The sequence below is a fragment of the Rhinolophus sinicus genome, chromosome 15, assembly GCF_057876585.1.
Source record: "Rhinolophus sinicus isolate RSI-liver-muscle chromosome 15, RSI-T2T, whole genome shotgun sequence".
Taxonomy (NCBI): domain Eukaryota; kingdom Metazoa; phylum Chordata; class Mammalia; order Chiroptera; family Rhinolophidae; genus Rhinolophus; species Rhinolophus sinicus.
Window position 1 is genome coordinate 61907543 of NC_142515.1, and position 13755 is coordinate 61921297.

Consider the following 13755-nt stretch of genomic DNA (forward strand, 5'->3'; position numbering starts at 1 on the left):
ATCAAATATATGGTGATGGAAGGGGAACTGACCCTGGGTGGTGAACACACAATGGGATTTATAGATGATGTAATACAGAATTGTACACCTTAAATCTATGTAATTTTACTAACAATTGTCACCCCAATAAATTAAAAAAAAAAAAAAAAAAAAGATTGTTTCCTGGTTAAGAGCTACTCAAAGTTTGCTGGTTTTCAACTTTTGTTACTACTGGCAATGAGATAAGTAAAGAAACAGAGCATTTATACTCCTAGACATTGCCTGGACCTCCAGGAGAGGACAATTACTGTTGAACAGGGTATAGATCGTCTCAGGTTGCTGAACTTGCATGGTAATAATGTGTACATGAACTAGTCACATGAAGTAGGACCACATAACACAATGAATTAGATTAAGAAACAAACAAAATCCCCCAAAACTGGTCTTTTAGTACACAGAGTAGGAGCAGCATTGCCCACATTCCCTTAACTTTACCTTGCAGTGTGCTGTTCTGGAATAAATACTCCCTTCTTTCATTTTCTTTTTACTGTGTGTGTTATGCAATGAGGGGGCATGACATCAACTCAGGCAAACTCTAAGCATGTTATAAAAAGCAGTAGAGTGATGTCAGAAAAAATGGTGGAGAAATGACCCCCCAAAATTCTCTCCTCTATAAAATTGGTGAGAAAACTGGTAAAAACAGAATGAACTTTTTCCAGAACTCTGGAAATTAACCAAAGTCTTACAGCAATCGACGAAGCATTTATGTAAAACAAATTAAGAACAAACAAAATCTTGTTAAGAACAGCAATCTTTGTGATGGTTTTAACTTGCCCTATTCTATTCTCATTTTCCCCCACATCACTCTTCTCTAGCTCCACTGTAGCCTTGAAAACCAACAGCTCGGCTGTTACTGGAAAGAAGAGAATAGGGTTGGAGTTCCTTCAAAGCCTCAGTCTTAGAGAACTGTCATTATTTGCCTGGACTGGTGGTTCCTAGGAAGACCTCACTGCAAGGCTGCCTTTATTTGTCCTGACCAGGAGCTCACGTAACGCAAAAAACCTTTTTCCTGGAGATGTTTCTCGTGAAACATTTAGAGGCAAATTTTTAGGTTGGTGGCTGCATCAGGTGGAGGATAACAGTTTGGACCAACAATACGCTAACCAAAAAGTGTAAAGAAAAACGGGTATAAAACATCCATAGAAGCTTTGAAAATTTCAACATATTCCTGGGAATCTAAAAGGCCATGCACGTGTAGTACTGTGCCAGGAAAGACCTGAGGAGGCCCAAACTCTCACCTCTGACTAACCTTGAGGCTCTGTGCAAGTAGGAAGTGAAAACACAGGTGGAAATGTAAACTGCCTGGCTGAATATTGACGGTGAGGACCAACAGGCGTACAGGGTCCCCTTGCAAAGATGAGAGACTTACTGGTTCTAGGTACTTAAAGAAATCTCTGTCCAATCATTAGCTGACCACCAAGCTGAGTAGAACTTCAGTAGCCACACACAACAAAGAAAACAGACTATAGAATTAGTTCAGAAATGTCATTAAGCAAAACAACAGCAGCAATAACAAATCTCGGTGGAGGGGTGTGGAATCTGATTTCCAGAGTTGCCACATTATGTTATTTAACATGTCTCGCTTTTAGCAAAAACAAAACCACCCAACAAAGATATGCAAGAAAAGAAATTATGACCCATTTAAAGGGGGAAAAAAGTGGAAACTAGGGCCGGCCCGGTGGCTCAGGTGGTTGGAGCACGTGCTCCTAACGCCGAGGTCACCGGTCCAATTCCCACATGGGCCAGTGAGCTGCGCCCTCTACAGGTAAGATTGTGAACAACAGTTCTCCCTGGAGCTGTGATGTGGTGAGCAGGCGGAGGTTCGCGTGAACTTCCGTGGGCTGCTGAGTGCTGCTATGAGTGGCCGGCTGCCAGTGTGAGCTGCTGTGCGCTGCCATCATGAGCTGCTGGGAGCGGCCGACTGACGGTTGGTGCAGGCTCATAATACCAGCATGGGCCAGGGAACTGTCCTACACAACTAGACTGAGAAACAACGGCTTGAACCGCAGTGGGGGGTGGGTGGTGGGGGGGAGGCGGAGGAAGGGGAAACAACAAAACAAAAACAAACACAAAGAAGCCAATACATTTGTGAAAAAAAAAACACCCCAAAAATGTTAAAATCATAATACCCGTATTACAAAGAAAAAAAAATTCTTTTGCAGAAGTTTCTGTGCAAAGTTCACAGAAATTATTTACTTCATGTGCCATGCTTTGACTGCCTTAATGCATAGCAGGGCTGAGAAAGCTTGCCAGGAATGTTAAGAGAATTTACTTAAAGCTTGTGAGTTAAGATTCCAGGCTATTTTTTTTTAAAGTAAATCACCAATCTTAGTAATTGAGTGCCAGGACTGCTTAAAAACATTGAGCTTTCCTTCCTAATTTCCCTAAACTTTATAAGAGTAAAACACATTTTAGTGTAGAAGTTCATGAGGCAACAGTTAAACCGACCAGAACTTTCTAACTCAAAGTTCCAGGAACCAAAGTTGATACTAGTGCTATGTTGTCTTTATACAGCTACATGGACAAGAGCAGTTTTTTAAACATTAACGTCAATAATGCACATCTTTAATCAAATCTTTAGAAAAATCACTATAAATACTCCAAAGGCCAAAACTAAGACTTCTTATCCTGCTTTCACAGGACCTAAGACTCCTGCCCCAGCCAGTATTGTTCCAAATATTCTGGAACTTATTTTCATATCTCTTCCCCCACAAACACTTGACTGCTCCACCTAGACTGCAAGCAGACACCAGCAGCTCAGGAGGGGCTCACTGTCCTGGGGCTGGCTCATCTACTGTGATGCTCGGAGCCATGGAGGCAAAATCAGGACAAAACAGTGCAGCTGGAAGTTATGCTCCAGATTTGGTAGCTAAGTAACTGGTGGAATCAGGTCTAGAATCCAGTTCTGCTGATTACAGTTAGTATTCTGTCTTAAATTGATATATTCTGGGGCTAAACGATTAAAAACAAACCCTAGTCAATGAAACCTCCCTTTATTAAAAAAAGGCACGAAAAATTACTTCAGTATATTAGCTTTAAGCACTAGAAACTCTTCCATAAGAATAGACATTGATGTTGTTCAAGAGAATGAAATAAAATAATTCAAGAATAAAATGTGGGCAGCTCACAATATAGAGGAAAGTAATGTTACATAGGTGGTTGTTTCAAAAATTTCAGAAAGCCAACTGTATTTTTGTCATCTACTAAAAGAGACACTATTAAATATAAAGACACAGAAAAGAAACAAACTTTGGAAAAGGTAGACTTTTAATAACTGCTTTTATCACCAGGTTAAGTCATGCAGTTACAAAGTAGTTAGAAATTTCTGAAAGGATATTATTGTTAAAAAAAGAAAAAAAGCTCATTCTTACATAAATAATATCTAGCACTTCATTGGGACACTACTTCAAAAGGCCCTGGCAAAATAACTCCCAAACACAACACTCCACCCCAGGTTGTTTTCAGGCCGCTGTAAGGAAGCTGCGTGTAGAATGCGAGGCCTCTGAAGAGGACACAGTCAGGGCGAGCCGGGCCATCGGCAAAGCTCAGAGCCGCCAGCCAGGCTCCATAGGGAGCCACGTGGGTTTTTCTGGGACTCTATGTGAATTATTGTTTAATCAGTGAACACAATAGATTTTCAAAAGAGAAGACCAATTAATTAACATGATAATGAGGTTACAGTATTCTTTGGACTATTTGTCATAATTGTGGTTAGTAAATTTCAAGTCAGTCTTAACAAAAATAGCCTCCATCATGTGCTACTGAATGATATGTATGAAGGTAACTTAACTCTCCACTGGGCTTTTTGTTTTGTGGGACAACAATATACTATTGATAAGCTATAAATGATACTGTTTTGTTATAAAAATACTAGCTTTTTCATTCATTATGTTTATAGGCATTCACTGCTTGAGTCAAGGTTAGGCTTACTGAGTGATTAAAGGCAATTTTATTACAGCAGCATGTACTTATTTTATTCTAAAAGAATAAAATGTATAAAGAGAAATAGCTTTTATTTTTGTTTGCAATCTGTAAAATTGAGTTCTTTTGCTGATATAAAATACCAATAACTCACTTGAGGACCATGCCACCTTCTGAAAATGCCACACCCCTGCTTTTGAAGCATGTCAGTTACAGCCCGTTTCAGACTTGTCCAGAGCTGAAGCAGCAAGCGACTGCGCCTGGCCAGCAGGTCCTCTCCCGGCCTCAGCTCTGACTGCTGGGGGGGACAGCCGGGGAGCAAGGCAGCACAGCCAGACAGAAGAGACGTTTGATTTAAAGGCAAGGTACCCAATAGCTCTGTGGCATCGGTCATTGCTACTTTCACACTCATCATCTTTGTACAGGATCCCCTAACCTTAATTTCTTTTTTTTAAGGGACTGATTTGGATTGACTTGTTGAGAATGGCATCCATTACCTATGAAGTCATGAGAGAAGGATTTCTGTGGTTACACGTAAACTTGTGATGATAGGGCTACAGATGAAGAGGTGAAGAGGGCAGTGAAGAAGTCAGCTACAACCCGTCTATGTGAAGGTCACACCGGCTTCGTTGTACACCTTGAAGACTTTCTCAATGGCGTTGACGTAGGCAGCTGTTCTCAGGTCCAACCCCAGGTTATACTTCATGGCCGTGCGCATGATTTGCTGAAATGAAGGAGAGAACAGTGAAGACCACCCCAACTCAAGCATACAGGCCACAAACACACAGGCACATATGTACCTGATACAAGTTACCTGTCACCATTTCAGTGCAGGACTTGGGCAGCCAAAGGGAAACTACTCAGGCAGTAGAGTAACTTCTAGCCAGGAAGGACTATTTCTCTAGAATTCAAGAAACCACTGTCTAGGCAGCAGTAAGATGTGAGCTGTCTTTCTGCCCTTTAGACATCCTGTTATCTGGAGCCAGTTCATTTGATACTTTGTGATAATTTAAAAGAACTAAGAATGGGGTGATGAAAATGGTCTGGAGTTAGTGGTGATGGTTACACAGCCCTGTGAATATACTTAAGGCTGCTAAATTACATACTTTTAAAGGATGAATTTATGGTATCTCAATAAAAAATTAACAACAAACACTACCTTTTTCTTCTTTAATATCTGTTTATGCTATTTCAACTTAGAGCCAAGTGGTCAAAAAGCCTTTTACTTATACCAAATTCCATAGTGAAGCAGCTTCCTGTCACTGTAACGGAGTGATGCCCTGAGCTGTAATCCAGTTTGGCTGACTATTTGATTTTTAGCTAACCACCTAACATCACTTTGTCCTAACTTGCTATTATTTATTCCCATAAGCCTATAAACAGATTGAAAACCCCCAAAACACTGCTCATCATTTAAGACTAAAAAAGCATGCATTTTGCTGCACGTAAGTGAGCAACAGGTAAACAAACGGCTGTTTTCTAGCGCTACACCTGCACACACGATCTGGCGGCTGAAATGACAGCTGAGATGCAAACAGCACGTGCACACATACCCTGGCAGAGCGCTCCATAGTGTAAGCTAAGCCAGAGTGTACGATGTCTTTCTCAGATGCCCCCTATGAGGAAAAAAAAACAAGAAACAAACTTAATAAAACGACACAAACATATGCTTCACTGCACCTATGTAAGCGAAGGATTCTTAAGTCAATATGTAGCCAAAATTGTAAAGATACATGCAATTTCTTGATACCTAGTTAAGTAGCATTTTAATCACAACTTAGTTTTCATTATATTTGACAGTAAACTAATACTCATCAGATAATGGTAAAACAACACAGAAAAGTACAAACCAAGAAACACGAAGGCAAGTAGTGAGATCAGCACCAGCCACCCATCTGACATGCAGTCACACACCGCCACACGTCATATCGTTCTGGTCACAGTGCATTCACTTCCGTTCCCCAGAACAGGGACACGACACAAGCACAGAAAGGCATCTGGGCATCTCCAATAACAGCTCTGGGGTAGAATCCTGAATGTATTCAGCAGTGCCACCAACTTTTAAAGCTGGACGAACAGGATCAGAATTAAATAAACCCTTAATTCTACCAATGAGGAAACTGGACTAGAGAAGTTGGCCAAGTTTACAAACAACTATTTTTGGAGCTGGGATATAACTCAGGTACCTCAACCACCAAGTCAGCTCATTTCTTTCCCAAGCCAGTTATCTCAATGGATTCTCAACAGTCAATTTCTTTCAATAGATTCCTCTAATTTGTGTTTTGGAACACTTTCTAAAATTTTAGGAACACAGGGCCGGCCTGGTCGTTCAGGCAGTTGGAGCGCCGTGCTCCTAATGCAGAAGGTCGCCAATTCAATTCCCACATGGGCCAGTGGGCTGCGCCCTCTACAGCTAAGATTGTGAACAACCGCTCTCCTTGGAGCAGGCTGCTGTGAGCAGCCGGAGGTTGGTGTGAGCGGCTGTGGGCTGCTGAGTGCTGCCGCGGGCTACCGTGTACTGCCATGAGTGGCCGGCAGCCGGTGAGAGCTGCCGTGAGTGGCTGACCGACAACCGCAACTGACTGCCTCAGCTCGGGGGAGCACAAGGCTCATAGTACCAGCATGGGCCAGGGAGCTGTGACCTACACAACCAGACTGAGAAACAACGGCTTGAACCAGAGTGTGTGTGTGGGGGAGACGGAAGAAAGGGAAAAAATTTTTAGGAACATTAACTACCACTACCATCCTAATATGACACATATAGCTATCAAACAATATCCCGATATGCCACCAAAAAACTTAAAAAATGGGTCACCAACAAAAATTATCTGTGTTGAACTTCAACCAATTAATACTTTATTCAATTAAGAAGGCACATTTCTATAACATTTGTATCAACTAAAAAACATTTAGGTTAAACTTTGTTTTGTTTCACTAAGTTGGGAAGAAGAAAAAAACTTGCTTTACAGGTGAAATACTGCTGTTTCTTTGCTCATTCATTCATTTGTCCACCAAACATTTATTGAGTACCGACTAGGTGCCAGGCACTCTTCTACACAGTGGAGACACAGCAGAAAACAAAATAATGAGAATCCTGTTCTCATGGAGTTTACATTCTAGTGGGAAGAGACTTAAAACCCCGAGGCTGAGTGAGATCACCACAACTTTGAATTCATACAGAGAACTGGTCCAGGGACCAAGGCCTTCCTACGGTAAGCTAGTGGAGAGCTGACAGGATGAGCACAAGGCAACGAGAAGGAATGGCTAGTGAAGCAGGAAGAAAACCAGGACAATGTGGTTTTCCTGAAAGGTAAGAGAAGATTTCAGGGGGGAGTGATCACTGTGACAACAGCTGCTGACAGGATTCGGTGATGCCAATGTCACTGGTTACCTTGGTAAGAATGAAAGATTTGGCGGAGTGATGGGCATAAGAGTAGGTTTCGAATATGGAAGAACTGGAAACAGAATATATACAACTCTAAATGGAAGGGGAAGTGGGATTAAGATTTGCATGTTTTTACGACAGCATTTGGTACATTGATAGAAAAGACTGAACAAAAGAAGGACTGAGCTGCAGAAGAGAGAGGGGAAGACTGGCGTGAGCAGGGCATTTGAGAGGGTAGAAATAGGTCATCCAATGCCTAGAACAAGACTTGGGCTTAGACGGAAGCAGAGAGTTGCGCTGTAATAAGGAGAGATGACACAAGACACACAGATACCAGGAGCTGGGTACATATAAGGAAGTTCTCTGACTACTTCAATTTTCTCTGTGAAAATATACCAGGCCATGATCTGGAACACAGGGGAGAGGAGAAAATATGATACAATCAACCAGAAGAACAAAAAAATAATGGATCAGGGAAAAGCAGTATAATTGCTGGGACCTGAGAACCTATTGAGGTTAGTGGTCAGGATCTGAACAGTCAACGGGCCTCCCCTCCAGCTGCAGGGATGCAGGCATGGAGGGAGCAGAGATTTGGGTGTCATCAGGGTTTATATGATGATGCAAACAAGAGCGGGAGCCACTGTAATGATGAGGCATGGAACTGAAGTCAGATAAGGAGAGAACTACAGACATCAGAGGGTGATGAGGGACAGTGAAAAGATAGTAAGGCATGCGATACAGGTCCTGGCAGGGCCAGAGCATGACTGGGGAGGGCAACAGTAGAGGAAAGGAGATGGAAAAAAACTGGTTTTCCAACTGATACTTTATTACAAGACTCCTGTAATAGGCAAGTCAGTAAGAGGTGAGAAATGGCACTAAAGTCTAAAATTAGAAGCAATGAAAGCATTTGAAACTTGAGAGACCAATACACTGGGAGATTATTTAAAAAGGATGAAAAAGAAAGTCATCACAGCTGTCTTCCTAACTAACTGGCCATCTTCTCTCTGTACTGCCTCTCGAGGTTTCTCCATCTGAGTAACTGCCGTGTGCCCGGCAGGTGCTTGGACATGGGGTGACCACAAGGAGGAGCTAGAGGACCACAGAAGAGCGGAGCAGTCCTGCCAAGGCCCAGTGGTTACTCATGAAGGAAGGATGCACGCGATTCTGGCACGCAGAGTGCTTTCAGGGAAGGCCACAGAGATGTGGTGACGCCTAAGCAGGGACAGGGCTTGGCATTTCAGACAGAGGGGCCAGAGCTAACAGAGACATGGCTCTAGGAAAGAGGGAGGCTCATTTAGGGGAACAGTTAGTACCTAGTGTGGCAAAAGCATCTTCTTCAAAATAAAACCCTTAACTTTTCCCCATGTTTCAATACAGTCTTTATTTTCCATGACTATTTCATTTCATAAGATATATTATAACTTAGTCATTTTCCTTCCATATATCAGCGTCAAACCTCATTTTAAAAACTGACTGACTGCAAACAGTTGCAGTGACATCATGATGGATGGAGAATTATTTTCTTTGGATAAATTCCCAATTCCCAGCGGGGATGTTATTATAATGTCAAAAGGCTTCAGGAACACTTTACTAAGGCTTCAGTTTTTCCAAAGAGCTGCACTAATCTGCATTACTATCAGAATAAGGGTACAGCTGCTTCACCACAGATACGAGTAGTATAAGCTCCATTAGTTCTTGCTAGTTGAATACATTAAAGAAAACTTATTTAATTTGTGTTTCTTTAACTGAAAGGTTAAACATTTCTTTTTTTTGGCCTATTTCCTCTGATTTCGTTTTTCATGTCTTCTGCCATTTAATGGTGAAGTTCTCTCTGTGATGCGTACGTACTATTTATACGGCTTGTCAATAGCTAATTCACATAAAACACCTTTTCTAATCTGTTTTCTTTAACTGTCTTATTTGTATCCATATAGCAATTCCAAGTTTTCATCTAGTTCTATCTAATTTATTTTTATTTCTCTGAAGCTTAAAAGAGTTAAAATACATAACAATTCTTCACAATCACATTTGAATCACTTGTTGAGTCACCTGTATTGAGAAAGTACCAAAGCAGAACTATTAGTTATTTGTTTTACATTAGAATCCTTACTCCATTTTTAGAATGTAATGAAAGAGGAAGGTATAAAAACATACCCAAGTCATGTAATTACTATCAGGGTGATTACAACCTGTCAACTCAATCTACTTGACCTTAGTCTAAAGAGAGCAGGCAGTGTGTGTAAAATACCAACTCTGTCACAAGCACACTCACCGATATCCTGTCTTGGAACTCTGCTGTGGGCACAACAGGGATAGTTCCACCGTGCTTTCCAAATTTTCTTTCCAAACTCTCTTGAACAGACACTATGAAAAGGCAAGAAATGAAGACATTGCTAGTAGAAAAAAAATAAAGTAGAACCAAAAGTCGTCCCAAACTATATCCACAACCCAAAGACTAACAGAGTTTTAGAAACCTTTGACACTCATGACACCAAAGAGTTAATCATTTAAAACACAGTTAAAAAGGAATACAGCACTTGGCCAGTGAATTTAGGTCACTGCTCTGTTTCCATAACACCCATTACCAGGGTTTTTCCTTGGCTCTTAAAAAAAAGAAAATGCTGAGGGAAAAAGAAACGGAAATACATGGATCACTTCACCCAAATCTGAGTGGTCTGAGTAGGGAAGCTCAGTTGGAGGTCTTGGTCTTATTTCAGCTTGATGAAAATTCTGTTAACTCTGGAGCCTACTCTAGTCAGAGAAAAACAGTATTCTCATTAGAAGACTGGAAACATTCTTGACACTAAATAGGTCTTTATTAAGAGCAAGCAGAAGTAGAAATGGATGCGTATCAATAGGAGTTCCCGGTTTAAAATGATACTCTTTCTATTAGTAATGTGTAGGTTATGTTCTGGGAACATTGCATCACAGAACACACATTGGAATATAAAAATATATTTGAGAGAGCTAATATGTTACCCATAAAAAAAATTGTATATTTATGGTCTAAGACTCATAAGACAGGATAATATAGTTTTCTGTTCTGAACTTAATTTAAATTCTTTAGAATTACGAAAAGGAAACTAGTTCTCATAAGTGCAAGCTTTTTCCAGCCTCCTACCTGGCCCAAAAGATTATTTTTGGAGAACAAGATCATCAGAACTTACTGAGCAAGTGGTAGTTAGAATCCCTTTCATATTTGAAGGTCAAACGGCCATAGCTGACATGATTTAGGTTCTTCAGCCACTCAAAGTAAGATACTGTCACTCCTCCAGCATTCAAGTAGAGATCCTATATACAAAAATGCAACAGGAAGACACCAAAGAAATGAGAAGACAATGGTTTCAATAAAAACTTACAATAAACCTAAGAGCTCAATTTTAATATCAAAGCAGATTAAGCTTCAAACTTCCCAAACATATCTTAGACAGTATCAGGAATGTCACACTTAAATTTAACAACCCCTCTTCCCAATCCATCTGAGGTTTTTTTCCATTTGGAAGAAAAAATTATTTTTTGGTTTATGATAAATTATAAAATATTTAGAATATAACAAATTCTTGGTTTATTAATCAAGTATTTGATCAACTTTGGTTAGACCCTCTTCTCCACCAATAAAGTTTTCAGACAAAATTGCTTGCCAATTAACCACTGGATTGGATTGTCCATGGTGTTCCCTCTCTGACCACCTAAGGGCAGTCTATTTCGGGTAAACTTAATTTTTTAAGTGCTTTGAGCAAAGGGGGTTCTTCAAAATGCATCACAAGTCCACACTAACTTCCAATTTCCAGTAACCTTTTGGTATAGATCCCATGCTTATTCACTAGAAAACCTAACACATATTCCTCATATCAGCTTTCTGAATAAAGTAGCAGGGACATTTGAAAAGCATAAGGTTAGGAATCATAAAATAATCTTTAAGTTAGAATAGTATTTCTAGCACAATCTACATTTATATAATTGGGTTCTTAAGGCTAAATATATTAAATACACATTCAAGAAATAGCTTGTAGTTGAAAGAAAATGTTCAGGCTAAAGTGAAAATTGACTGGCTTATTATACTAACCATGTTTCTACTTAATTTTCTTAAACACAAAATAAAGGTGAAGAATTCACTACAGCTTGGGAACTAACAATACCCACGCCCCCCAATTTCTTCCAGAAGACAATTATGATTTCAAGTACATATAAAACTGGCAAACACAGATGACTTACTGGAATAACCATAATGTTCCTCTCCAGGAAAATCTTGTCAGCCTCTGGAGTCGTCGGTCCATTGGCACCCTCAGCAATGATCTTTAAGTCAGGAAAATATAGAAATGCCAATAACACCACTAAATCCCCTCCACTGAGCGCAGATGTGCATATATGGGCAGGGAGTTGTGGTGACAAGCATAATTCCAGTTTAAATCAAATTAATAAGTTATTTTGCTCTATATAAAGTACACAAAACTGTTCTTTACCTTTCAATTCCCATAACTATTTTTTGGAAGTTTGGTTTAAGAGGAAACCCATGGTGATAGTTACACAACTCTGTGAATATACTAAAAGCTTTTAGATTATATACTTAGGTGAATTGTATGGTATGTGTATTATGTCCCAATAAAGCTGTTAACCATATTGGTAATGCTGAACCCAGTCTTCATTCTGCCCTCACCCTGGCTTTGATTCTGGGTGCATTGGACTTGGTCAGCTGCTTCTCGCTGGCAGCAGGGATCAGTATGTCACAGTCAGCCTCCAGGATGTTCCCTTCATAAAGCTTTGCCTTGGGGAAGCCCAGGATTGATCCATGTTGCTGCAATTGATTGAAAATCAGAATGAACAACTATACCGGAGCTTAAATGATTATGTTTAGTGCTTATGATATGAAAACTCAGTTATCTTTAAAGCTCTTCAAGTTACATTTTAAAAAATAAGCAATGGAGATAGTTCAATAAGACTTATTTTCACTTTACAATATTCAGAGTAGTCAAACTGTTCAGATATTAGATTAACATACCAATTTGTAGTCTTCCAGTTCCTTTGGGTCAATACCATCTGGATTCCATATGCTCCCATCAGATTCACCAACACCAACACATTTAGCACCAAAGCGATGCAAGTATCTCATAGAGTGCAGGCCCACATTACCAAAACCCTGTATAGAATAATTACACGACATAAAGCCAAACTCCTAGCACAGATAGATTGTAAGAGTCATATTCTGACCAATACATCTGACATTCTGTTAGAAGTAATTCTCAAAATCCATTTGCCAAAAGAAACAATGGGCTAAATGGCTTCTCTTCAACAATAAATTTCTATGTTTAAGAAAATGTGGAACTCAACCCTTTGTTTTCCGTAATAATGAGTCCTGAAGTTTAGTTAGGTGCAGCCATGTTGGTTTATAAAGAAATCGCAGTGGTGTCAACCATACCACCGAGGTCAGTCCAGATGTGCAATGGTCGTAGAAAGATTAAGTCATTAAATGGGAGGAATATGAATTCTATTTTAAAATAGCACTCAATTTAAATTTCTCTAAGTAAAATAATCAAATACCATGTCAATTCTTTCTGAAAGCTGAAATTTGGATCACTGTGCAAACCTTTATGTATGCCCCTAATAGTTTAACAGACATCCCCTTCTGGATACACTTTTAATATAAATATTGACCAAAAGAAGTTGCTGATAGTTTCGTATGTATCTGAGATACTCAAATCGGTTCTAGTCACATGAATTTTACCAAGTTCAAACAATAAAGGATATAATACTCTGAAAACAACCATTCTAAAACTTAGGAGATTCAAAAGAATCAAGATTTTAAAATTACAAATCTAAAAACATTTAAAAACTTACTTTACGTATATCAATTTTTCTTTAAGAAAGCAAAAATTTTTACCTGAACAACAAATGTTTTATCTCCAAACCCTGGTGTCATTCCTAAAATGCTCATGTAGGAAGCTTCATTGATGAAGTTTTCAATCCCGTGGAACACTCCCCGGCCAGTAGCAGAGATCCTTCCGTGGATTCCACCCTGACTGATGGGTTTACCAGTGACACAGGCATGGGCATTAATATCCTGCAAAAGAAAGACAAAACTTCAAAGATGAAACGTCAAGGACAATTTCTATGACGAACCAATATAATGAAAGATTAAAGCCAAAACACATTCTCATTTAACGAAAATATGCTCATTAGGAGTGTGTGTATTTAATGTACACTTTCATCAGTAGGGACATGCCTCACTTTTTCAGATTTCTTTCCTAGAAAAAATAGACTATATTTTCCGATGGGAGAAACAGGGTGTTTAGGAATTTAGCATCAGGTAAGTACAAATAACAGTGTCACAAAAAGCACAGATAGTTTAGCTTAAAACTATTATCCCTTCAACAAACATTTAAGCCCTACTAAGTCAGGGTGCACTCTATCCT

At 39.7% G+C, this 13755-nt stretch overlaps 1 protein-coding gene across 1 annotated transcript in view; it reads right to left on the bottom strand.

The window, feature by feature from the left end:
- Positions 1-3288: 3288 nt before the first annotated feature.
- The window catches only part of GLUD1 (glutamate dehydrogenase 1), a 32841-nt gene continuing 22374 nt past the window's right edge, over positions 3289-13755 (bottom strand). Inside the window, exons 6-13 of the mRNA XM_019716126.3 lie at positions 13224-13403; positions 12345-12482; positions 12003-12140; positions 11561-11641; positions 10513-10636; positions 9618-9709; positions 5514-5576; positions 3289-4684 (exon numbers count right to left, since the gene is read on the bottom strand). Coding sequence (XP_019571685.2) covers positions 4565-4684; positions 5514-5576; positions 9618-9709; positions 10513-10636; positions 11561-11641; positions 12003-12140; positions 12345-12482; positions 13224-13403 — 936 coding nt within the window. The 3' untranslated portion in view covers positions 3289-4564. The remainder of the gene's footprint in view (positions 4685-5513; positions 5577-9617; positions 9710-10512; positions 10637-11560; positions 11642-12002; positions 12141-12344; positions 12483-13223; positions 13404-13755) is intronic.